Source organism: Stenella coeruleoalba (assembly GCF_951394435.1).
Source record: "Stenella coeruleoalba genome assembly, chromosome: 16".
Taxonomy (NCBI): domain Eukaryota; kingdom Metazoa; phylum Chordata; class Mammalia; order Artiodactyla; family Delphinidae; genus Stenella; species Stenella coeruleoalba.
The window spans coordinates 7,368,162-7,393,545 of NC_137162.1; the positions used below are offsets into that span (position 1 = coordinate 7,368,162).

General features: G+C 40.6%; 1 protein-coding gene across 6 annotated transcripts in view; it reads right to left on the reverse strand.

Annotated features, from left to right (window-relative positions):
* ZRANB1 (zinc finger RANBP2-type containing 1) overlaps positions 1-25,384 on the reverse strand; it is a 77,228-nt gene that overhangs the window by 20,773 nt on the left and 31,071 nt on the right. For 5 of the 6 annotated variants that reach the window (XM_079899738.1, XM_079899736.1, XM_079899735.1 and 2 more), the window contains one exon: positions 5,413-5,600. In XM_079899738.1, the coding sequence (XP_079755864.1) occupies positions 5,413-5,436 (24 nt within the window). In that variant the 5' untranslated portion in view covers positions 5,437-5,600. Of the gene's footprint in view, positions 1-5,412; positions 5,601-10,416; positions 13,127-25,384 lie in introns of those variants that run through there. The other variant, XM_079899737.1, reaches the window with a different exon arrangement.

Here is a 25,384-nt window from a genome sequence, read left to right on the forward strand (position 1 = left end):
TTAGTTGCTCCACGGCATGTGGGATCTCCCTGGACCAGGGATCAAATCCATGTCCCCTGCACTGGCAGGCGGATTCCCAACCTTTAAAGGGTTAGTTCCCAATGACTTCAAATCCCTCCCCACTTGTTACAATTCTGATTTTTTTTTTTTTTTCTGTTTTTTGGCCGCACCACACAGCATGCGGGATCTTAGTTCCCCGACCAGGGATCAAACCCGCAACCCCTGCTGTGGAAGCACGGCATCTTAACCACTGGACCGCCAGGGAAGTCCCTATAATTCTTAATCTTTTAAAAAAGCATCTGGAAAAAAAATTAAAAAAAATAAAAAAAAAATTAAAAAAAAAAGCATCTGGCTTCTCCAAGTGTAAAACAGACAACCAATCTCTGCAGTAGTACAATTCGACGGGAATGAAATCTGAGCACCGGTGTAGAGAGCACTACCACAGAGAACCTCTAAACAAGGAGGCGGCTAGAACTTTCCTGTCCTTTTTAAATGATGAATAACAACAAACGATGAAAAGACATTATCTTACATTTAACTTGTACTCCTTTTGTGGAGCTCAAGAAATCTATATACAGAGAATTCTGAAATCCAAGGTGAGTATCTGCTAAAGAGGAAATGAGTCTGGTGTGACCCTGAGCGAGCCAGTTAGCTCTGTCCTCTGCTGTCACTACAGACGCAGCCACTAACCTGGACGACCTTCCTGAATGCAGACTTCCAGTCACAAGTGGGGCTTGGAGCAGCAGATCTTCCAACAAGCCACACAAAGAATAAGTTTTACTGATAATGTCATCTACATAACACACGTGGACAGCTTAATTGTAATTACTATTAAGGTAAGTAAACAGTATTTCAAAAACCCTGCATACCCAACGCAACCATTAGACATCCTATTCTGAAAACTACACAAAAATTCAATTCTCCTAAACTTTACTAGCCAGGATTACCAGTAACAATGAAATTGTCACCACATCTTATCTCCATAAGCCCAATCTAAGCAACACTAAAACTGTGGAAAACCAAATATTAAATATTTTCAGAATATAACGGACTATTTCTCAAGTCAAAGCATTAAAATGCATCTCAAAAGTAAATTCAAAAATAGCTTATCTCAATGTGCTAACCCCCCGCCCCTTTCCAAAATCCTGGGAAGATTTTTTTCAAAAACTACTTGGACTGAAACCTGAATATTGCCAACACCCCAAGAGAAACCTTACAGCTGGTGATTGGCCTCTAAGCTTCCTTTTCCCGCCACCATCCTTAAGCATATGTCCCTGAGGCCTGCCTCCCATCTTCTAGCCCAGGGGTCCCCAACCCCCGGGCCATGGACTGGTACCGGTCTGCGGCCTGTTAGGAACCGGGCCGCACAGCAGGAGGTGAGCAGCGAGCGAGCCATGCTTCACCTGTCTCCCCTATCGCTCTCATTACCGCCTGAACCATCCCCCACTCCCGCCTCCCCTCCCCACCGTCTGTGGAAAAACTGTCTTCAACGAAACCGGTTCCTGGTGCCAAAAAGGTTGGGGACCGCTGTTCTAGCCTCTTTAACCTGAGTCTCAACCATCTCCTTAAGCTACTGGTTAACCTAGGGTCCATGAACTTGGGAAGGGACCATGAATTAGAATAGGAATTTCAATCAAATTTAAATCCTTCATTTTCACTAACCTCTTGCCTACATTTAAAATGCGTTTTCTTTTCTTTTTTTGCTGTATGCGGGCCTCTCACTGTTGTGGCCTCTCCCATTGCTCCGGACGCACAGGCTCAGCGGCCATGGCTCACAGGCCTAGCCGCTCCGCGGCATGTGGGATCTTCCTGGACCGGGGCACGAACCCGTGTTCCCTGCATCGGCAGACACACTCTCAACCACTGCGCCACCAGGGAAGCCTTAAAATTCATTTTCTTTACATCACGTATATTTAATATTCTGATAACTATTTCAATATAACTGATTTCCTTTGTAACCCTATTTTTTATTTTATACATTTAAAAACAGTATTTTGAGAAGAAGTCCACAGGTTCCACCAGACTACAAACAGTATCCATTATCTAAAATCCAATTAAACCCCCGGCCCAGACACATATTCCCAAAATGTAATGTTCTCCTGTTCCCATCCCAAAAGTACTTGGCTCTGTGCCCTGTCTGCAGACACATCCCTTAGTCCAGACTCATACTCTCCCCCTTCCAGTCTCCCTACTGGCCCCTTCAGTTCTGTCCTGTAGAGTGCCTACTCCATTGAGACTAAATTCCATCACTGACTTTGTTCTTCCCCTAGAACAAGCCTCCTTTCCACCTCCCCCATCTTGTACCAGGGTGGTCTCTGTGTACCACAGAATATAGCAAAAATTATAGTATATCGCTTCCTACATTAGGTTATATAGAAAAGACACTACAGTTTCTACTTGAATCATTCTCTCATGCTCTCTCCCTCTCTTGGATCACTTGCTCTAGGTGAAACCAGCTACCACATCACAAGCAGCCCTACTGAGGGGCCCACGTAACAAGAATTTGAAGCCTCCTGCCAACAACCAGGTGAGTGTACTTGGAACCAGATCCTCTAGTCCCCGTCGAGCCCCTGGCAGTTTGTAACCTCATGAGACCCTGAGCCAAAATCATTCAGCTAAGCTGCTCCTGGACTCCTTACTCTCAGAAACTGTGATAACAAGTGTTTGCTGTCTTAAGCTGCTAAGTTTTGCAGGGATTTGTTACACAGCAGTAAATAATAAACACACTGGGGTTCTACCGTCTTCCTGCTGTTAGTCCCCAGAATGCTCTTAGGAGGCCGGCGACTTACACCAGTCCCTGCAGAACCTTCTCATAGTCCTCTACCAGCCTGAGAGAAACCTATGTATCCCCTAAAGACTTGAGCCTTGGTTCACAGCTGCCTTCTCTCTCCTGTCTCCAGCCACCACCAGCAACTATAACTCCACATGCCAGCCCTTCCAGTACACAACTGGGCATCACAACACAAATGTAGCCAGACCTCAGATACTACAGGAACTACTTCTTACTGTTCCATCCCATGTTCCAGAACTCTGGTCTCTCTAATCACACAGCTGCTTTTCAAACAGTCCCCTTCTCCCTTATCCTCAATAAGCCTGCCCTTTGTTTTCAGCATGGCTGTCTCTCAAGCCCTCCTTTGCTCTATCAGGTGCCCCTGGTTACACTGGACTCTTACCAAACTAAACTCATGGCTAGCCATCTCAATCATGCTTTCATCTAACGTTCATAATTATTAATCCCCTCACCCCATGCTTTGTACATAAATGTTCCCAGATATTGGCTAACTTAAATGTGCAAGTAAGCATACACAGGAGTATACTGACCAAATTGGATTTGAATCCACAACTGATCTAACTCTCTGCACGTCTACCCTATTTCTCTTATCATTAAAAAAAAAATTACCTGGAGACTTCCCTGGTGGTCCAATGGGTGAGATTCCACACTCCCAAGGCAGGGGGCCTGGGTTTGATCCCTGGTCAGGAAACTATATCCCACATGCATGCTGCAACTAATAGTCCACGTGCCACAACTAAGAGTCTGCATGCCACAACTAAAAAGTCCACATGCTGCAACTAAGATCCCGCATGCCTCAACTAAAGATCCCGCATGCCGCAAATAAGATGTGGAGCCGCATAAATAAATAAATGAATAAATAAATATATTTTTTAAAAATTACCTGGATAATACAGTCACATCCTAATTCATTTGCAACCTCTGTCATTTGTAACATGTACCTAGTTATCTAATCCAGAAACCCCAGAATCAACTCTGACCCCTAACTCCCCATTACTCCCCATGGCTAATCTATCCACTTAGTTCTGCCTACATCACCAGCATCTCTCTCAAACCAGCCCATTTCTTTCCTTTGCTGTTGCCACTACTGTCCCAGCAGAGTTCCTGCCAGCATCACTGCAATGTCCTGCTAACCAGGCTTGCCCCTCTCTAAAGTGAGCAGCCGGGCGTCACTGGTGGCGCAGTGGTTGAGAGTCCGCCTGCCGATGGAGGGGACACGGGTTCGTGCCCCGGTCTGGGAAGATCCCACATGCTGCGGAGCAGCTGGGTCCATGAGCCATGGCCACTGAGCCTGCGCGTCCGGAGCCTGTGCTCCGCAACGGGAGAGGCCACAACAGTGAGAGGCCCGCATACCGCAAAAAATAAAATAAAAAATAAAAAAAAATAAAGTGAGCAGCCAAAACACAGTCTGATCTTGTCACTCCCCTGCCACTCTACCTAACCCTTTTTAAAGCCTTATTCTGCCCTCAGAATAATTTTCAAATTCTTTGGCCTAGAAGATCCTTCACACTGCGTCCCCTACTTGCCTCTCTCACTTCCCCTTCGCCATCACAACCCTGCTGAGCTACCTGCAAGTTCCAAATTCGCCACAAATACCACCACCCTTGCCTCTGAATAAAATGTTTCCTCAACTCCCTTCTCTCCACCTACTGTTTGAGGCTAATTCCTCCTACTCCTTCCTTCATTTTACTCTCAGCTAAAATGTTACCTGCTACAGGTAAGAAGGTAAGATACCTCAAAACACTTTCTCAAGCACTCTCCACAGCACCTGGCATTTACATCTCTGAAACTGCATTCTGGGGATTTCCCTGGTGGTGCAGTGGTTAAGAATCTGCCTTCCAATCCAGGGAACACGGGTTCAAGCCCTGGTCCGGGAAGATCCTACATGCCGCAGAGCAACTAAGCCCAGGCGCCACAACTACTGAGCCTACGCTCTAGAGCCCGTGAGCCACAGCTACTGAGCCTGTGTGCCACAACTACTGAAGCCCGCATGCCTAGAGTCCGTGCTCCGCAACAAGAGAAGCCACCGCAACGAGAAGCCCGCACACCACAACGAAGAGTAGTCCCCGCTCACCACAACTAGAGAAAGCCCGCTCACAGCAACGAAGACCCGAGGGAGAGAGGGAGAGGGGGAGAGGGAGAGAGGGAGAGATGGGGAGACGGGGAGAGGGGGAGAAAGAAAAAGGGAGAGAAAGAGAGAAAGAAAGAAAAAGTTTTTTTGAAAAAAAAAAAAACCCTGGACTCTCTATAGAGTAACTGTACCTGGAGATTCATTGAAGGAAGAGCCAATGTCTTCACAATTATAGCCCTTTTATGCACAGTGCCTGGCACGTAGTAGGTACTCAATAAATGTTAGTTGAATGAATGACAGATACATCCCAGTTTTTTTAAAATCAAACACATGACTCAAATATTGTAGCAAAATGTCCTGTTTTAAAAACACATATCCTTAAAAATTATTTACTTCTGTTGAAGTCTAAGTTTAATGTCATTTTTAAAAGAAGACAGAAGATTGAATCTAAAACATTTAAGAACTGAGAAACATTATAACATCAAAAATGAAAACTAAAGAACACATTTCCTTCATATAAAAGAATGTTTAATCAAAATGTCACACTCACCTCTGTAAGCAATATTGCTAGCATATCCTGCCTCTGAAAACGTATAGCCAGATGTACCAGAGTATAGCCAACATCGAAAGCCGAAGGACGGTTCAGCAAGCGCACTTCATCTGCAGTGAGCTGACGGGCAATGTCCCCTCCTGATGATTTGTATGCTTCTATAGCAGCTAAATCACCTTCTACAACCCCTAAAACAAGCATCAAGACAGAAAAAAGTTCAATTTTATTTTTCTTCAAAAAGCATAAACCTGTAGCATTCACTCTAAACTCTGATTCTCTGTGCTTCCTGGATCCCGGGGCATCATTTAAATGTCCTATAGAATATAAGGAAAATTGGGCTTCCCTGGTGGCGCAGTGGTTGAGAGTCCGCCTGCCGATGCAGGGGACACGGGTTCGTGCCCCGGTCCGGGAGGATCCCACATGCCGGGGAGCGGCTGGGCCCGTGAGCCATGGCCGCTGAGCCTGCGCTCCGCAAGGGGAGAGACCACAACAGTGAGAGGCACGTGTACCGCAAAAAAAAAAAAAAAAAAAAAAAAAGAATATAAGGAAAATTATAGTGTATTCCTTTCCATTTCCTTCCAGAATTAGAACTGCCTAGTTAGACACTTACCATCACATTAGTGCTGGTTCCATGCTCTGGTAATGTTTAGAGAAATTATTAGAATATATTAATTGGATCAAAGATCAACAATCTAGTGTGAGTAACTAGACTTCACAAAAGACACTAAGTTCCTGTTCTGGTCCTGGCTCTGCAGAAACCAAGGAGACAGGGATGTGCTTCCCGTTGGTGTTGGGCTGCTTTTGCCCTTTATTCTGTCTTTCTTTTTTTTGGCGCACTGGGCAGCTTTGCGGGAATCTTAGTTCCCGGACCAGGGATCAAACCCGGGCCCACAGCAGTGAAAGCACCAAGTCCTAACCACTGGACTGCCAGGGAATTCCCTACGCTGCACTTTTAAAACTGGATCAAAACAAATGCTGAGCCTTCCACACTACTGTTTTGTTAGCCGGAGACGACTCAGAGCAGTCAAAACTATTTTTAATGTAAGTAAAAGTTAGCAATATTTTGATTTCAGAATTTCTCTTAGCCAAGTCTTCCTTACACCCATTAAGAATTATTAATACAGTAAAACTTGAGCTAGATGATTCTGAACAGAAACAGGCTAAAATAAGACACTATAAACCAGTTGGGGAGTAGAGATACAAAACAAGTATCAATTTTTCCAAATCTATAAAGACCTTTCCATTCCCACTGAACCATGCTATTATTCTTAACACAAATTAATGTTAGGTAATGACAAAAATCCTATTTATTAAGCAGTACAGTACATCTATGGATAATAAATAGCCTTGGCAAAAAATGAAGGTGTAGGTTAGCTTCAAATTTACCACAAATAGTATTAAACACACACACACACACACACACACACACACGACTGTAGGACTAAATAAGTTTGTTTCCTAAATTACATCAAGAAAAATTTGTTACATAAAATGCTACTACTAGCTAGAAATATTCTTAGGGTACTTTAAAAAAAAGCATTTTAAACTGCTATCTTGAATCAGGAATTAGATAAATAAGACCTATTCCTTAGATTATTACAGATTGATACAATGCAACAAGTTCCCCTGTTATTAAAAATAACAAAGCTTTAAAATGATAATTTCCACATTCACCGAATGCCCATGACACATAAAGCAATATGCTGGGCACTGTGAGAAACATAAACACAGTAAAAACATGATTCCTATACTCAAAACAGTCCTTCATCACATTTGTGAGCCATAAAAAGCCAGTGTCCAAGTTTTCCAACTCTGGGATCAAAGATCCCTTCTGCAAAACTAGATCCTCTCACCAGAAAAATGACCCCCTCCCCCTGAAACATATATTTTTCAGGTTAACAATCCATGATTTCAAATGAGAATACCTTACAGAAATTTTTATTTTCACAGCAACGTAGGTTAATACATTCCTCAATATAAACACCTAAGGACAGCTATAGCCCCCACTGCAATACATAAAGGACTTCAACACACCCTTACAAGGCTTAGTGCCCTGGGGAAATCATCAAGGCTAAAATGTAATATAGTTGGCATGAGATAAGGGTAGGTGAACCTTCTCAAAAGGGCAAACCTGAAGAACAGACACACAAATCTAAAATCTGCTTAACTTGTTTTAATGAACAGATGAGAATAATCTAGTAGAGCTCATAACTTTTTGAATAATTTAATGCTGTATATTTTTTTCAAACTGAACATGCCCTACTCCATTTCCTTTTGTGTGTATATATTTCCTTATGAAGGCAACTATTGTTCACTTCAGTTCTATCAAAGCTATTAATAACTTTCTAGGTGTGTGCAGTATCACCACATCTTTTACAGTTCTTAGCTTCAACCTAAAAATATATATTTATAAAATTTCTTTGTATGATGTAAGAAATGTTCTAGGCACTTCCAAAAGCAACACAAGGACCAAAAGGTCTGATTTACCTGAAAAGATAAAGAGGAAGACCTGCACAGTACATGTATATGCGTGTGTGTGTGTGTGTAAATACACACATATTTTTTTGTTTCCCAAAGACAAAGATGAAGTAGTCTAAAGGTAAACGTCAACTAACTTTGTTCTTTTGGTTGGAGGAAGGGGAGATCTTTTAAATCACTGTCGTCACTATTTTTAGCTAACTCATCAAATAGCTGATGTCTGAAAGAATCTCATCTTAGAAATACTTGCTTAAGAATTCATTTCCTCTCTAATGTTTCTGAAGGATTTCTGTAATTAGAAACTAATTAGCTAGCCGAAGGTGGGGAGGATTACAGACCAAACAGCACAACGAAGTCAGCAACTGTGCTTTGGAATTATGATTTACAGTCTGCCTTCAAACTAAACGTTTTTAATAAAAACAGAACTTCAAATGATGAACTGCACGGTACGTGAATTGTATCTCAATAAAGCTGACATATACACACACAAACTGGACTTCTATTTGGCCTAATCCAAGACATAAAAAACAATTATCTCCCCTGACCACAAGCTCTGCACTAAACTGCAAATAGGGAATCCTGCCCCGACTAGCATGGAATATACACAGGAGAGCAGAAAATGAGGGTGAACAGAATAGAGATTCTGTTCTCTATTCATCACAGCATAAAAAACCTCCAAACTTTCCAGAACGTGAAAAACACAAATTAAAGTATAGGGACAAAATAATATTTAAAAGAAAACTATTTTATTGTCTAATGTTTGGGAATATGTAATTCCATTCTTTTCATTAACCATAATTTAGAGCTCACAGTTTCAGTTACTGGTGAGTTTTTGGCTACAAAGATGAGTAAATCTATTACAAATCAAATTTCATGAGAATGTCAATGAACTGTCCTAATTTTTGTTGTATCTCTATTACACACTGCTCAAGAGGAGCCAGTGATGAAAGTTTCTTCACAGATGGGTTTTCACTGTAAACATGGTGTCTAAAGAATGTGGCCTATACTGAGATAATTTAAGTTTTAGCTACCACATGTTTTCTACTTGGGGGGGGGAAGCATCAGATTATATGCAAAACAACTTACAAAATGTCTTTGAGTTCTTCACATAACATTACGTTTTTACCACCTTTTAAGATTACGGAATAAAACGGAAAGCAGAAAAAAAGTAAAAGAGTTGGTAGGTAGGAAAATACAGTAAATAAATCTAAGTGGTAAAACCTCACTTAAAGTAACAAAGATCAGGAAAAAGCGGGAAAGTTCCAGCAGAAGAGAAAGAGGTGACGTACACATGCTTTCTAGGTTACTGACATATCACACTATCTCCAAGAGTAACTAAAGCATCTTAATATGTTGTTTTGAAAATTTAACAAATGTTAAATATTACATGTTCTGTCCCTTCCTCTTCCATGTTATGAAGGCAAATTAAAAAGACAGCTGAGGGCTTCCCTGGTGGTGCAGTGGTTGAGAATCTGCCTGCTAATGCAGGGGACACGGGTTCGAGCCCTGGTCTGGGAAGATCCCACATGCCGCGGAGCAACTAGGCCCGTGAGCCACAACTACTGAGCCTGCGCGTCTGGAACCTGTGCTCCGCAACAAGAGAGGCCGCGATAGTGAGAGGCCCGCGCACCGCGACGAAGAGTGGCCCCGCTTGCCACAACTAGAGAAAGCCCTCGCACAGAAACGAAGACCCAACACAGCCATAAACAAATAAATAAATAAATTTAAAAAGAATAACAACCCAAGCCAAGCTGTAGGATGTTATTTGAAATTCAAAATAGAGTCTCAGGAAGATAAATAAACCAAGTGCCCACTGTTTAAAAAAAAAAAAAACAAGACAGCTGAAGGCACTCTAAGAAGATTAACTTTATAAAACTAATCTGCTGTATCAATATACATTCAAAATTGAGTGAACTACACAACTAGCTAAGTGGTGGTGCATAATTACAGATAAAGGAAAGTTAATATACTTTAAAGGCATAAAGACCTGAGAGTAAGTGAAATTATTAAAAAAAAAAAAAAAGCTCATCTTGTTCTATAAGCTGGGCCAGGAGTAGAATTTAACATATTTTTTTTTTTTTTTTTTTTTTTTTTTGCGTTATGTGGGCCTCTCACTGTCGTGGCCTCTCTCGTTGCGGAGCACAGGCTCCGGACATGCTGGCTCAGCGGCCATGGCTTATGGGCCTAGCCGCTCTGCGGCATGTGGGATCCTCCCGGACCAGGGCACGAACCCGTGTCCCCTGCATCGGCAGGTGGACTCTCAACCACTGCGCCACCAGGGAAGCCCGAATTTAACATATTTTGAAGTCACGGGTCACAACTCACTGGGGACACTTCACAGCTACTATGGAACTCCGTTGGTTAGAATATGGAGCTGGCTCATAGATGTTTAGAAAACAGACTTATTTTTTCCCCCATATATGGCACCGTTTTCAAAGTTTTGCCTTGTTTCTTTTGACATAAAACCATAATGGTAACTAACTTTGAAAAGAATGCCAAATGGTAAAAAAAAAAGCCAGGACTTACCTGAGCCCACATGGGCCAGCTCAACACTACCCTGGAGTTCTATGGTAGCTGTGACATCACAGCATGGTTTATGCTGTGGGGTCAGGGTGGACTTGGAGTCAGCTGGCACAATTTCAGGAGCCCTTAAAGAGAAAAGTTAGTTTTAAGTGGTAATGTTCAGAATGTCCTTTACCATGGTCAGTAGAAAGATGCAGATGTGGTGGCTACGAGGTCTGGGTAGTTTTCCTCTATTCAGAGTTTAATTCACTTAACTGTCTTTGCATATTAAAAAGGAAACTATACCACCCAGTTATACTTTTTCTTCATACTCCTAACCATTTGGCTATAGTTCAAAGACAAACTTGGCTTAGACAGACACAGCAATCTCTTTCAATACTCAAACATGACCTTCTTTTTAAATAAAATGACCTCAATATTTTTAAATGTATCTTAAGTAGACACAAGCTATGGCAATCCCAAAAATAGTTTGAGCAGACCAAACAAATCACCTCCCAGATGCATTTTTTACATAATAACCAAAGGCTACAAGTTAAAATCTACCATTTCTATTCCTAGAATAGTGCTACTGAACAATAATCTTTTCAAAAAAACCAAGAGATGAAAACCACAAATTGGAAATAAATTCTTAATCTAATCTATACTTTATCACGATGGGTTTCTATTCAATTCATTCAATAAACTTACTCCATTATGAAAACATTTATTGATTGACTGATTGATTGCCACACCGTGCGGCTTGCAGGATCTCAGTTCCCCAACCAGGGATTGAAAGCAGTGAAAGCCCAGAATCCTAACCACTAGGCCACCAGGGAACTCCTGAAAATATCCTCTTCAGAAAAATTAAAAACTCAAATTATAGGGAAGTCAAAATAATCTCTAAATAAGGCCTTTAAATGTTCTATTATTAACCATGACAAACTATGCCAAATGTAGCTTATACTTTGGTGCTCTTACCTCCTTAAATCTTTGATCAGATTGTTAACAACCAAACTGCTGTGAAAATATAAATCCCCAAAGTCATGAAAAAAAATACCTGAATTGATAGAGTACCTTCATAAGAAAGAAGATCTTGCCATGCAGGAAGAATTACTGCTAAAAGCACAATGGAAGGATATAAAGGAACATGTCACAAAGTTATCTTTGGGAAGGTGATCAGAGATGAGGACCAGTGTTAATGGGTTAAAGATGAATGTGAGTTACAATCAGAAAGGTTACTTAAAATATTGCCAAAAAGTCAACTGAAGGGATATTAAAGTTCTTAAAATCTGAGGTTCTGGTCAAATAAAATAGTATATGTCAAAACCACATTCTGCACTGAAACCAAGTCCAAAAGTTTTTGACTTCAGGTAAAAATTTCATCTGTCAAGTTATCCTGGCCAAATCTGAAACCAAATATTAAACTTTTAGAATTATGCTATTTTAGATTGGCCTTCTAAGAGGAACTGAATAGTCTAGCCACTCTCTTTTACCAGTGAGAAAATTAGAGGATAAATAAGCATTTTAAAAGGGACAAACAGATAAAGAAGAAAATCTCTCACAACATAACTTTATACTATTCAGATTATGTCCATATAACTCTTCTTCTAGCCAAAAATACTGATAGAATTAAGACAGAGAATCATCAAATTGGAAGAGATATTTAAAAGTTAGTGCATCTTGATGTGGTCCCCAAGTAGAAGCACAAATCAAGAAAGTCCCTATAATTCGCTACTGCAAGAGAAGGTTCCACAGCTTCCGCTAATGCTCATGGCCCCACAACTATCCACATAGAACTATGGATCTACCACCGAATGGTAGATGCTTCCCCAAAGAGTTTCAGGCCCATACCAACAACCCATCAGAATCCTCACTATGGCATGTCTAAAACTGATTTTCATGTTTTCTACATTTAGGAAAAAATGATACTGCTATCCAACCCAAGTGTCCAAACAAAAAACCTGGGTATCTTTCTTAACTCTCCCCTCAGCCCCAATATCAATTCTTCCAAGTTTTATCCAACCTACCTTTTTAAAGTCTCTCTCAAATACATCCCCCTTACCCCATTTTCCACTGCCTCCACCTTAGGTAAGGCCGTACTCTTTCTCACCTGGATTGCTATAATTTCCTCCTTAAAAGGTCTGCTTGCCTCCACTGCTGCCCCCTCCCAATCTAGTCTCTAGGCTATGACCAGAGTGAGCTCCCCAAACCACAAATCAGATTAAGGCAGTGTCCTTCCAAATGTTTACCACTGCCCTTACATTAAGAGCGAAAATCTTCAACCAGATGAACAGGCCTTGAAAGGTCCAGCATTATCCTGCAGCTATTTCTCACAGCTCCCATTCTATACTCCAGCCCTATAGACTTCTTTCAGTTGAATGGATGGGCCATGCTCTCTTGCCTCTGGAGTCTTAACAAATGCAATTCCCTCTGACAGAAGCACTCTTTTCCCTCTTCTAAGGTTTTGGCTTAGATGTCACTTCTTCCTGAAAGCCCTCTCCAAATGTCCAAATGAGATTAGGGTACATACTCCTCCTCTAACACCCTATACTTCCTCTCCTGAACTTATCACACTATTATTGACCTGTTAAATTATTTCTTCACTGGACCACAAGCTCACTGAGAGCCCTGACTTCTTTCCCGGTGCTTGGAAGCACACTCAATGATTGTCTGAATGCATAAATGAATGGACGAACAAACAAATAAAAGGTGAAAATGAAGACAATTCTGAAAAGCAAGTGGAGGGTGGAGCAGGTTGGACATTTGTCTTTTGAGATTTTAAGATATCTAATAAAGCCATAATTGTTTAAGCAAAAATGTGATACTGATGTAAAAAAAAAAATCAAACTAAAGAGCCTCAAAACAAATGAAGCAGAATCATTTTATATATGACAGAACCACCCAAATCAATGGGGAAAGAATTTAATAAATCATATTAATGGAAATTATCTGTAAAAAATATTTTAATCCTTAGTTCAATCGAAAAAACTGTGAAAAACAAAGATAAAATGTTATAACTCTCCCCACAAAAAAAAGGTAAAGAAAATGTGCAAATATGTCTGGTATATATCTTTAATATATACATTATTTATATTCATATAGACTTGATACAACTTGATAAAATCACAAAGGAAAATGGACAAAAGACATAAATCAACAATTCACAGAAAAAAATACAAATGACTAATTAAATGAGATAGCTTGCCTCCATTAATAACAAACATCAGCAAAGATACAGCTATACAGGTACTCTCTTACATTGATGATGAGAATATAATCAGTACAGTCCTTCCAGGCAGCCATTTACCAACATGCACAAAATACCTCTGACACGTTTCCATCATTTGATCCTGTTACCCCATTTCCGGGAACCTAAGAAAATCATTAGAAATGCTGACGATTTTGTTCATCAAAACACTATCAGAATAAAAAATTTTCAAATAACCCAAAGGCCAATAATAAGGGCTATATTAACTTAAAGTACAGCAACTCGAAGTCATATTACACATTCATTTTTTAAAGATGAAAATATTTTAATTACTTCAAAATGTAAAATTCAACAACAAAAAGAATGTACATTATTTCCGTTACATAAAAATAAATATTAAAAAACTGAAAATACAAATATGAGATTTCCTCTAGATAGTGAGATTATAAACTATATTTTTTCATAGCTCTTCTCACCTCTGACATACTCTGCAATGAGTATGCTCTGCTTTTATTATTTAAAAATGAATTAAATCCTTATATACTGTTATAGGAAGTCAGTATATAATGCCAAATTTGATAAAACAAGAAATACTGCTATGTCCATCAACAGATGAATGGATAAACAAAATGTGGCATATAAGTAAAATGGAACATTATTCACACTTAAAAAAAGGAAGGAGACTTACGGGAAGATGGCAGAAGAGTAAGACGCGGAGATCACCTTCCTCTCCACAGATACACCAGAAATACATCTACGCGTGGAACAACTCCTACAGAACACCTACTGAACGCTGGCAGAAGACCTCAGACCTCCCAAAAGGCAAGGAACCCCCCACGTACCTGGTTAGGGCAAAAGAAAAAACTAAACAGAGACAAAAGGATAGGGACGGGTCCTGCACCAGCGGGAGGGAGCTGTGAAGGAGGAAAAGTGTCCACACACTAGGAAGCCCCTTCGCGGGTGGAGACTTCGGGAGGCGGAGTGGGGGAGCTTGGGAGCCGCGGAGGAGAGCACAGCAACAGGGGTGCGGAGGGCAAAGCGGACAGATTCCAGCGCAGAGGATCGGGCCGACCGGCACTCACCAGCCGAGAGGCTTGTCTGCTCGCCCGCCGGGGCGGGCGGGACTGGGAGCTGAGGCTCCGGCTTTTGTCGGAGCGCCGGGAGAGGACTGAGGTTGGCGGCGTGAACACAGCCTGCAGGGCGTTGGTGCGCCGCGGCTGGCCGGGAGAGAGTCCGGGGAGGGGTCTGGACCTGCCGAAGAGGCAAGAGACTTTTACGTCCCTCTTTGTTTCCTGGTGCACGAGGAGAGGGGATTAAGAACGCTGCTTGAGAGAGCTCCAGGGACGGGCGCGAGCCGCGGCTAAGTGTGCGGAGCCCAGAGACGGACATGGGACGCTAAGGCCGCTGCTGCCGCCGCCAGGAGGCCTGTGTGCGAACACAGGTCACTAGCCACACGCCCTTCCGGGGAGCCTGTGCAGCCCGCCACTGCCAGGGTCCCGGGATCCAGGGACGGCTCCCCGGGAGAGCGCACGGCGCGCCTCAGGCTGCAGCGTCACGCCGGCCTCTGCCGCTGCAGGCCCGCCCCGCACTCCGTGACCCTCCCTACCCCCCGGCCTGGGTGAGCCAGAGCCTCCGAATCAGCGGCTCCTTTAACCTCGTCCTGTCTGAGCAAAGAACAGACGCCCTCCGGCGACCTACACGCACAGGCGGGGCCAAATCCAAAGCTGAGCCCCTGGGAACTGTCAGAACAAAGAAGAGAAAGGGAAATCTCTCCCAGCAGCCTCAGAAGCAGCGGATTAAAGCTCCACAATCAACTTGATATACCCTGCATCTGTGGAATACCTGAATAGACAACGAATCATCCCAAATTAAGGAGCCCTGTGGATGAAAGGCTCTTGGTGCTGCAGCCAGGACTCAGTGCTGTGCCTCTGAGGTGGGAGAGCCAACTTCAGGACACTGGTCCACAAGAGGCCTCCCAGCTGCACATAATATCAAACAGCAAAAATCTCCGAGAGATCTCCATCTCAACGCCAGCACCCAGCTTCACTCAACGACCAGCAAGCTACAGTGCTGGACATCCTATGCCAAACAACTAGCAAGACAGGAACACAACCCCACCCATTAGCAGAGAGGCTGCCCAAAATCATAATAAGTCTACAGACACCCCAAAACACACCACCAGACGTGGACCTGCCCACCAGAAAGACAAGATCCAGCCTCATCCACCAGAACACAGGCACTACTACCCTCCACCAGGAAGCCTACACAACCCACTGAACCAACCTTAGCCACTGGGGACAGACACAAAAAACAACAGGAACTACGAACCTTCAGCCTGCAAAAAAGGAGACCTCAAACACAGTAAGATAAGCAAAATGAAAAGACAGAAAAACACACAGCAGATGAAGGAGCAAGATAAAAACCCACCAGACCTAACAAATGAAGAGGAAATAGGCAGTCTACCTGAAAAAGAATTCAGAATAATGATAGTAAGGTTGATCCGAAATCTTGGAGATAGAATGGACAATAGAATGGACAAATTGCAAGAATCAGTTAACAAGGACCTAGAAGAACTAAAGATGAAGCAAGCAACGATGAACAACACAATAAATGAAATTAAAAGTACTCTAGATGGGATCAATAGCAGAATAACTGAGGCAGAAGAACGGATAAGTGACCTGGAAGATAAAATAGTGGAAATAACTACTGCAGAGCAGAATAAAGAAAAAAGAATGAAAAGAACTGAGGACAGTCTCAGAGACCTCTGGGACAACATTAAACGCACCAACATTCGAATTATAGGGGTTCCAGAAGAAGAAGAGAAAAAGAAAGGGACTGAGAAAATATTTGAAGAGATTATAGTTGAAAACTTCCCTAATATGGGAAAAGAAATCGTTAATCAAGTCCAGGAAGCACAGAGAGTCCCATACAGGATAAATCCAAGGAGAAATACGCCAAGACACATATTAATCAAATTGTCAAAAATTAAATACAAAGAAAACATATTAAAAGCAGCAAGGGAAAAACAACAAATAACACACAAGGGAATCCCCATAAGGTTAACAGCTGATCTTTCAGCAGAAACTCTGCAAGCCAGAAGGGAGTGGCAGGACATACTGAAAGTGTTGAAGGAGAAAAACCTGCAACCAAGATTACTCTACCCAGCAAGGATCTCATTCAGATTTGATGGAGAAATTAAAACCTTTACAGACAAGCAAAAGCTGAGAGAGTTCAGCACCACCAAACCAGCTCTACAACAACTGCTAAAGGAACTTCTCTAGGCAAGAAACACAAAAGAACGAAAGGACCTACAATAACGAACCCAAAACAATTAAGAAAATGGGAATAGGAACACACATATCGATAATTACCTTAAATGTACATGGACTAAATGCTCCCACCAAAAGACACAGATTGGCTGAATGGATACAAAAACAAGACCCATATATTTGCTGTCTACAAGAGACCCACTTCAGACCTAGAGACACATACAGACTGAAAGTAAGGGGATGGAAAAAGGTATTTCATGCAAATGGAAACCAAAAGAAAGCTGGAGTAGCAATTCTCATATCAGACAAAATAGACTTTAAAACAAAGACTATTAGAAGAGACAAAGAAGGACACTACATAATGATCAAGGGATCGATCCAAGAGGAAGATATAACAATTGTAAATATTTATGCACCCAACATAGGTGCACCTCAATACATAAGGCAAATACTGACAACCATAAAAGGGGGAATCGACAGTAACACATTCATAGTAGGGGACTTTAACACCCCACTTTCACCAATGGACAGATCATCCAAAATGAAAATAAATAAGGAAACACAAGCTTTAAATGATACATTAAACGAGATGGAGTTAATTGATATTTATAGGACATTCCATCCAAAAACAACAGAATACACATATTTCTCAAGTGCTCATGGAACATTCTCCAGGATAGATCATATCTTGGGTCACAAATCAAGCCTTGGTAAATTTAAGAAAATTGAAATTGTATCAAGTATCTTTTCTGACCACAACGCCATGAGACTAGATATCAATTACAGGAAAAGATCTGTAAAAAATACAAACACATGGAGGCTAAACAATACACTACTTAATAATGAAGTGATCACTGAAGAAATCAAAGAGGAAATCAAAAAATACCTAGAAACAAATGACAATGGAGACACAACGACCCAAAACCTGTGGGATGCAGCAAAAGCAGTTCTAAGGGGGAAGTTTATAGCAATACAAGCCCACCTTAAGAAGCAGGAAACATCTCGAATAAACAACCTAACCTTGCACCTCAAGCAATTAGAGAAAGAAGAACAAGAAAACCCCAAAGCTAGCAGAAGGAAAGAAATCATAAAAATCAGATCAGAAATAAATGAAAAAGAAATGAAGGAAACAGTAGCAAAGATCAATAAAACTAAAAGCTGGTTCTTTGAGAAGATAAACAAAATAGATAAACCACTAGCCAGACTCATTAAGAAAAAAAGGGAGAAGACTCAAATCAATAGAATTAGAAATGAAAAAGGAGAGGTAACAACTGACACTGCAGAAATAAAAGAGATCATGAGAGATTACTACAAGCAACTCTATGCCAATAAAATGGACAATCTGGAAGAAATGGACAAATTCTTAGAAATGCACAACCTGCCAAGACTGAATCAGGAAGAAATAGAAAATATGAACAGACCAATCACAAGCACTGAAATTGAAACTGTGATTAAAAATCTTCCAACAAAGAAAAGCCCAGGACCAGATGGCTTCACAGGCGAATTCTATCAAACATTTAGAGAAGAGCTAACACCTATCCTTCTCAAACTCTTCCAAAATATAGCAGAGGGAGGAACACTCCCAAACTCCTTCTACGAGGCCACCATCACCTTGATACCAAAACCAGACAAGGATGTCACAAAGAAAGAAAACTACAGGCCAATATCACTGATGAACATAGATGCAAAAATCCTCAACAAAATACTAGCAAATAGAATCCAACAGCACATTAAAAGGATCATACACCATGATCAAGTGGGGTTTATTCCAGGAATGCAAGGATTCTTCAATATACGCAAATCTATCAATGTGATAAACCATATTAACAAACTGAAGGAGAAAAACCATATGATCATCTCAATAGATGCAGAGAAAGCTTTTGACAAAATTCAACACCCATTTATGATAAAAACCCTGCAGAAAGTAGGCATAGAGGGAACTTTCCTCAACATAATAAAGGCCATATATGACAAGCCCACAGCAAACATCATCCTCAATGGTGAAAAACTGAAAGCATTTCCACTAAGATCAGGAACAAGACAAGGTTGCCCACTCTCACCACTCTTATTCAACATAGTTTTGGAAGTTTTAGCCACAGCAATCAGAGAAGAAAAGGAAATAAAAGGAATCCAAATCGGAAAAGAAGAAGTAAAGCTGTCACTGTTTGCAGATGACATGATCCTATACATAGAGAGCCCTAAAGATGCTACCAGAAAACTACTCGAGCTAATCAATGAATTTGGTAAAGTGGCAGGATACAAAATTAATGCACAGAAATCTCTGGCATTCCTATATACTAATGATGAAAAATCTGAAAGTGAAATCAAAACACTCCCATTTACCATTGCAACAAAAAGAATAAAATATCTAGGAATAAACCTACCTAAGGAGACAAAAGATCTGTATGCAGAAAATTATAAGACACTGATGAAAGAAATTAAAGATGAGACAAATAGATGGAGAGATATACCATGTTCTTGGATTGGAAGAATCAACATTGTGAAAATGACTCTACTACCGAAAGCAATCTATAGATTCAATGCAATCCCTATCAAACTACCACTGGCATTTTTCACAGAACTAGAACAAAAAATTTTGCAATTTGTATGGAAACACAAAAGACCCCGAATAGCCAAAGCAATCTTGAGAACGAAAGAAGGAACTGGAGGAATCAGGCTCCCAGACTTCAGACTATACTACAAAGCTACAGTTATCAAAACGGTATGGTACTGGCACAAAAACAGAAAGATAGATCAATGGAACAGGATAGAAAGCCCAGAGATAAACCCACGCACATATGGTCACCTTATCTTTGACAAAGGAGGCAGAAATGTACCGTGGAGAAAGGACAGCCTATTCAATAAGTGGTGCTGGGAAAACTGGACAGCTACATGTAAAAGTATGAAGTTAGATCACTCCCTAACACCATACACAAAAATAAGCTCAAAATGGATTAAAGACCTAAATGTAAGGCCAGAAACTATCAAACTCTTAGAGGAAAACATAGGCAGAACACTCTATGACATAAATCACAGCAAGATTCTTTCTGACCCACCTCCTAGAGTAATGGAAATAAAAACAAGAGTAAACAAATGGGACCTAATGAAACTTAAAAGCTTTTGCGCAGCAAAGGAAACCATAAAGAAGACCAAAAGACAACCCTCAGAATGGGAGAAAATATTTGCAAATGAAGCAACTGACAAAGGATTGATCTCCAAAATTTATAAGCAGCTCATGCAGCTTAATAACAAAAAAACAAACAACCCAATCCAAAAATGGGCAGAAGACCTAAATAGACATTTCTCCAAAGAAGATATACAGAGTGCCAACAAACACATGAAAGAATGCTCAACATCACTAATCATGAGAGAAATGCAAATCAAAACTACAATGAGATATCATCTCACACCAGTCAGAATGGCTATCATCAAAAAATCTAGAAACAATAAATGCTGGAGAGGGTGTGGAGAAAAGGGAACCCTCTTACACTGTTGGTGGGAATGTAAATTGATACAGCCACTGTGGAGAACAGTATGGAGGTTCCTTAAAAAGCTACAAATAGAACTACCATATGACCCAGCAATCCCACTACTGGGCATATACCCTGAGAAAACCATAATTCAAAAAGAGTCATGTACCAAAATGTTCATTGCAGCTCTATTTACAATAGCCCAGAGATGGAAACAACCTAAGTGTCCATCATCGGATGAATGGATAAAGAAGATGTGGCACATATATACAATGGAATATTACTCAGCCATAAAAAGAGACGAAATTGAGCTATTTGTAATGAGGTGGATAGACCTAGAGTCTGTCATACAGAGTGAAGTAAGTCAGAAAGAGAGAGACAAATACCGTATGCTAACACATATATATGGAATTTAAAAAAAAAAAAAATGTCATGAAAAACCTAGGGGTGAAACAGGAATAAAGACACAGACTTACTAGAGAATGGACTTGAGGCTATGGGGAGGGGGAAGTGTAAACGGTGACAAAGCGATAAAGAGGCATGGACATATATACACTACCAAACGTAAGGTAGATAGCTAGTGGGAAGCAGCCGCATAGCACAGGGAGATCAGCTCGGTGCTTTGTGACCACCTGGAGGGCTGGGATAGGGAGGGTGGGAGGGAAGGAGACGCAAGCGGGAAGAGATATGGGAATATATGTATAAAAAAAAAAAAAAAAGCTGTATTAAAAACCACTGATCGTATGCTTTAAAAGGATGAATTTTATGGTACATGAATTATATTTCAATAAAGCTGTTATTAAAAAACTAAAAAAAAAAAAAAAAAAAAAGGAAGGAAATTCTGACAGTTACAACATGGATAAACCTTGAAGACATTACACTAAATGAAATAAATAAGCCAGTCACAAAAGGACAAACACCACCATATGATTCCACTTATATGAGGTACCCAGAGTAGTCAAATTCACAGAGACAGAAAAAAGAATGGTGGTTGCCAGGAGCTGGGAAAGGGGGACTGGGGTGTTACTGTTACTGTATACAGTTTCAGTTTTGCAAGGTGGAAGAAGTTCTGCACACAGATGGCTGTTATTGATGATTACACAACAATGTGAATGTACCAAAGCCACTGAACTGTACATTTAAAAGCAGTTAAGATGCCATATTTTGTTATGTATGCTTTACCACAATTTTTTAAAAGGAAAAAATGATAAAAGGACATTACTCAGAGATATTAGAGGTCCTGCTTCAAATACCACCTATGTAGTACTCCTCCCTCCCACGAGAAAGTAGATGTTTAAATTTCATCTAATCACATCCAAATTGAGACTTATTCTGTAAAACGAATGGCCTGGCCTCTGAAAATGTTAATGACATGAAGAGTAAACAGGAAAAAAAAACCCCACCTGAGGCACTATTTAGATTAGAAGAGATTAAACAGATAAAACAACTAAATAAAACGGATTATCCTTGATTGAATGGGGTTGGAGCAATAGCTATTAGTGAAAACTATTGGTGAAATTGAATATGGACTTCAAATATTAGAGTTTCTGGATAATTGTATTGTGTGAATATGTAGGGAAAATGTGTTTTTAAAACATACAAGGCTATGGGCTTCCCTGGTGGCGCAGTGGTTGAGAGTCCGCCTGCCGATGCAGGGGACACGGGTTCGTGCTCCGGTCCGGGAAGATCCCACATGCCGCGGAGCGGCTGGGGCTGGGCCCGTGAGCCATGGCCGCTGAGCCTGCTCGTCCGGAGCCTGTGCTCCGCAACGGGAGAGGCCACAATAGTGAGAGGCCCACGTACCACAAAAAAAAAAAAAAAAAATACAGGGCTGAAATATTTAGGGGCAAAATGTCATGACATCTGTAGCTAACTCTCAAATAGTTCAGGAAAAACTCATACAGAAAGACAAATAGAGCTCGCAAATGTGGCAAAGTACTAACAATCGGAAAATCTAGGTCAAAAGCATTTGCTGTTCAATGTATTATATTTGTAACTTCTCTACTGGTTTTGAAATTTCTCAGAATGAAAGGCTGATGGGGAACAGCAGTGGTTACCTCCACAGATAAGGACTGAAGGTGGAGGGAAGAAAAAGAAACTTGCTTTTCTTTATAAACTCCTTCTATAACTGCTTGATTTTTATAACCCTGTGCATAGTTTAATTAATGTTTAAAGTTAAAGTTACTTTATGGTAAACAGTAAAGGTCTCTGGAGTCTAAATACATCTTTTTATACTTAATATTTAAACGATACTTTTGGATTTCATAATTCAATGTGTTCATTTAATATAGTGCTTTTAAAAAAATGAAAGCCTTTACTCAATCAATGATGCATATTCAAATGTCACTGTCATACAATCGAGACTCACCACACATATTCCTTTTCTCAGCATTAGGAGGCACATTATTAGTTGGCAGGCCTGTGTAATCAATCATTTCTAAAAGCCAGGAATTATGTCTCAGGCAGACTAAAGGCAACCAGAAGGATACTGCAGGGGCTCTATTTCTGCCACTGCTATCCATTTGCCTTGACACACTCATTCCTGGAAGCTTCTTTCATATCCCAGATGTCAGGAAGCACTTTGAAAAGCCAGACTAAACTGGCCAGGGGGAATAAAATGTGTGTGTATTCTCTACAGATTAGAATCTTACACTGCTGAGAATTCCCACAATTCACTTAAAAACCATGACATAAAATGTTATTTTAAATCCAGAGTTCCAAAAGCACAAGAGGAAATCCTTTGAAACTTGAAAACAAGACAGAACTAGCTGAAGGTAATACTCCTTTCACAGTGCTAAAAATAATTCTATTACCTGTAATATCAACTACTTTGGACAGGAAGGAGATTCACAACCAAGAATGTGTATGGAGTGAAAAGGCACCACAGTTTTTATAGCTACACGCACACATCCCATGTAAGATTATCACACAAAGTTAACCAAGGACATACAAGGCATTGCCAGCATTCTAGCAGCTTACTTTCCTTTTATGGATGCAGTGCCAAAGATTTGCTGCAGGAGTCCACGTATATTTTGGATTCTATTAAAAGCTTTTAATAGAATATTTTAACTCAAACCATTTTTTTTAATGTTTTAAAAAAGTGCGATGGTTTTAAATGTCAAAGACTAAGAAGACTTTTTTCAGGCTCCACATTCATTCATATGTAAAACAATATATGAAGGGAAAAGGGACACTAAATAGGAGTATCTTTTAGTAGGACAGTCTGGTATCAATATAAAATCAAATTCATAATCAAACAAAATGGCCCAGCATACAACCATAACTTAAAATGAAGCAATTCTACAGGGCAGGAAAAATTCTGAAGATGGAAAATATTGTCCAAACAGCTAAGGTATACCAAGTATAAGCAAACACAAGTAAAGCAAACAGAACAAATACTAGAGAAATGCCATACTAAAAATCAAGCCCAAATAATGTGGCTTAGCTATGGAATGATGAGAAATATTAGCAAGTGATAGATTACCTTGGGACACAGCAATCAACTTCACATAGGCATACTTATTTAGTTGACTTGGAAAAATGGACTGAAAACATTAATATTCATAGGCATCAAACATCATTCAAAAGTTCCAGTAACAGTATTCCTTTCAACCATATCAAGCAAGAAAAACCACTGTGAATAAGAAATATATGGTCTTCATCTACTGTTTCTGGCACATACCTCCTATGTAAGAGCCATAAGGGTTTTTTTCTATGTAAGAGCCATAAGGGCTCTTACAATTTCCTATGTAAGAGCCATAAGGGTGTCTTTTGTTGTAATATTTAGTTTTGTTCTCAGTCCCTAAATAGCTCCAGAATGATAAAGATGAAATAAATAGGAGTCTTTTGTTGCTCATATAGCAAGCCCCCTTCAAGCACCTCTGAGTTTATGTTAATGAGGTTAACTTCTGGAAGGCCTCTAAGGATGGAGGCTGGTTACCAGGGGAACAAACCCAGTGATGAGAAGGTTGTATCTTTCAGCCCCACACCACCCTCACCTCCTGGGAGGGGAGAGGGGCTTGAGGTTCAAACAATCACCAATGTCCAATGATTTAATCCATCTTGCTCCCATAAAAATCCCCGATATGGGGTTTGGAGAGCTTCCAGGTTGGTGAACATGTGGAGGTGCTGCAAGAGTAGTGGCCAAGAGAGGACACGGAAAGCTTGCCCTATGCACCTCTTCCACCTGGCTGTTCCTGGGTCACATCCTTTTATAATAAACCAGTAATCTAGTAAGTAAAATGTTTTCCCAGGTCTGAAAGCTGTTCCACCAAATTATTTGAACCCAAGGAGGTGACCGTGGGAACCTACGATTTATAGCCTACAATCAGAAACACAGCTGACAACCTGGACTAGCAACTGGCACGTGAAGGGGGTAGGGAGGAAGGGAGGCAGTACTGTGGGACTGAGCCCTTAACCTGCGGGATCTGATGCTACTTCCAGGTAGAGTCAGAATTGAGTTAAATTGTAAAATGCCCTGCTGGTGTCTGGAGAATCTGAGAATAGCTTGGTTTAGGAATCTGCCCCCACCTTCCCCCCCGATACACATACATACATTTGGTGCCCATTACTGCTATGAATGTAGTGTAAGGCTAGAGACACAAAGAAGTGAGTTTTTACTTACAAACACACCTATATACCACCTTTGTCTAGAAAAGGATAACAACATGGCTACATCACACTGAGTCAGTAAGCCTCTCTGTGCCTCAGCTTCTCCCATTGTATAAAATAACAAAACAACGACTCGTTTTGTCACAGAACCAGTGAAGGTTAAGTTAAAATTTTCTGAAATTGTCAAATTAAGATGCTATTTGTAATTTTTTTAATGTTATTTGTATTAATTTCCTATTGCTGCTTCAAACAAATTGCTACAAATTTAGTGACTTAAAGCAATACAAATTTTTTATCTTAAAATTTGGGAGAGGTCAGAAGTTCCACATGGGTCTCACTGGGCTAAAATCAAGGTGCACTCCACAGGGAGGCTCTAAGGTAGTTTTGCCTTTTCCAGCTTCTAGAGGTTGCCCACATTCCTTAGTTAAGGGCCC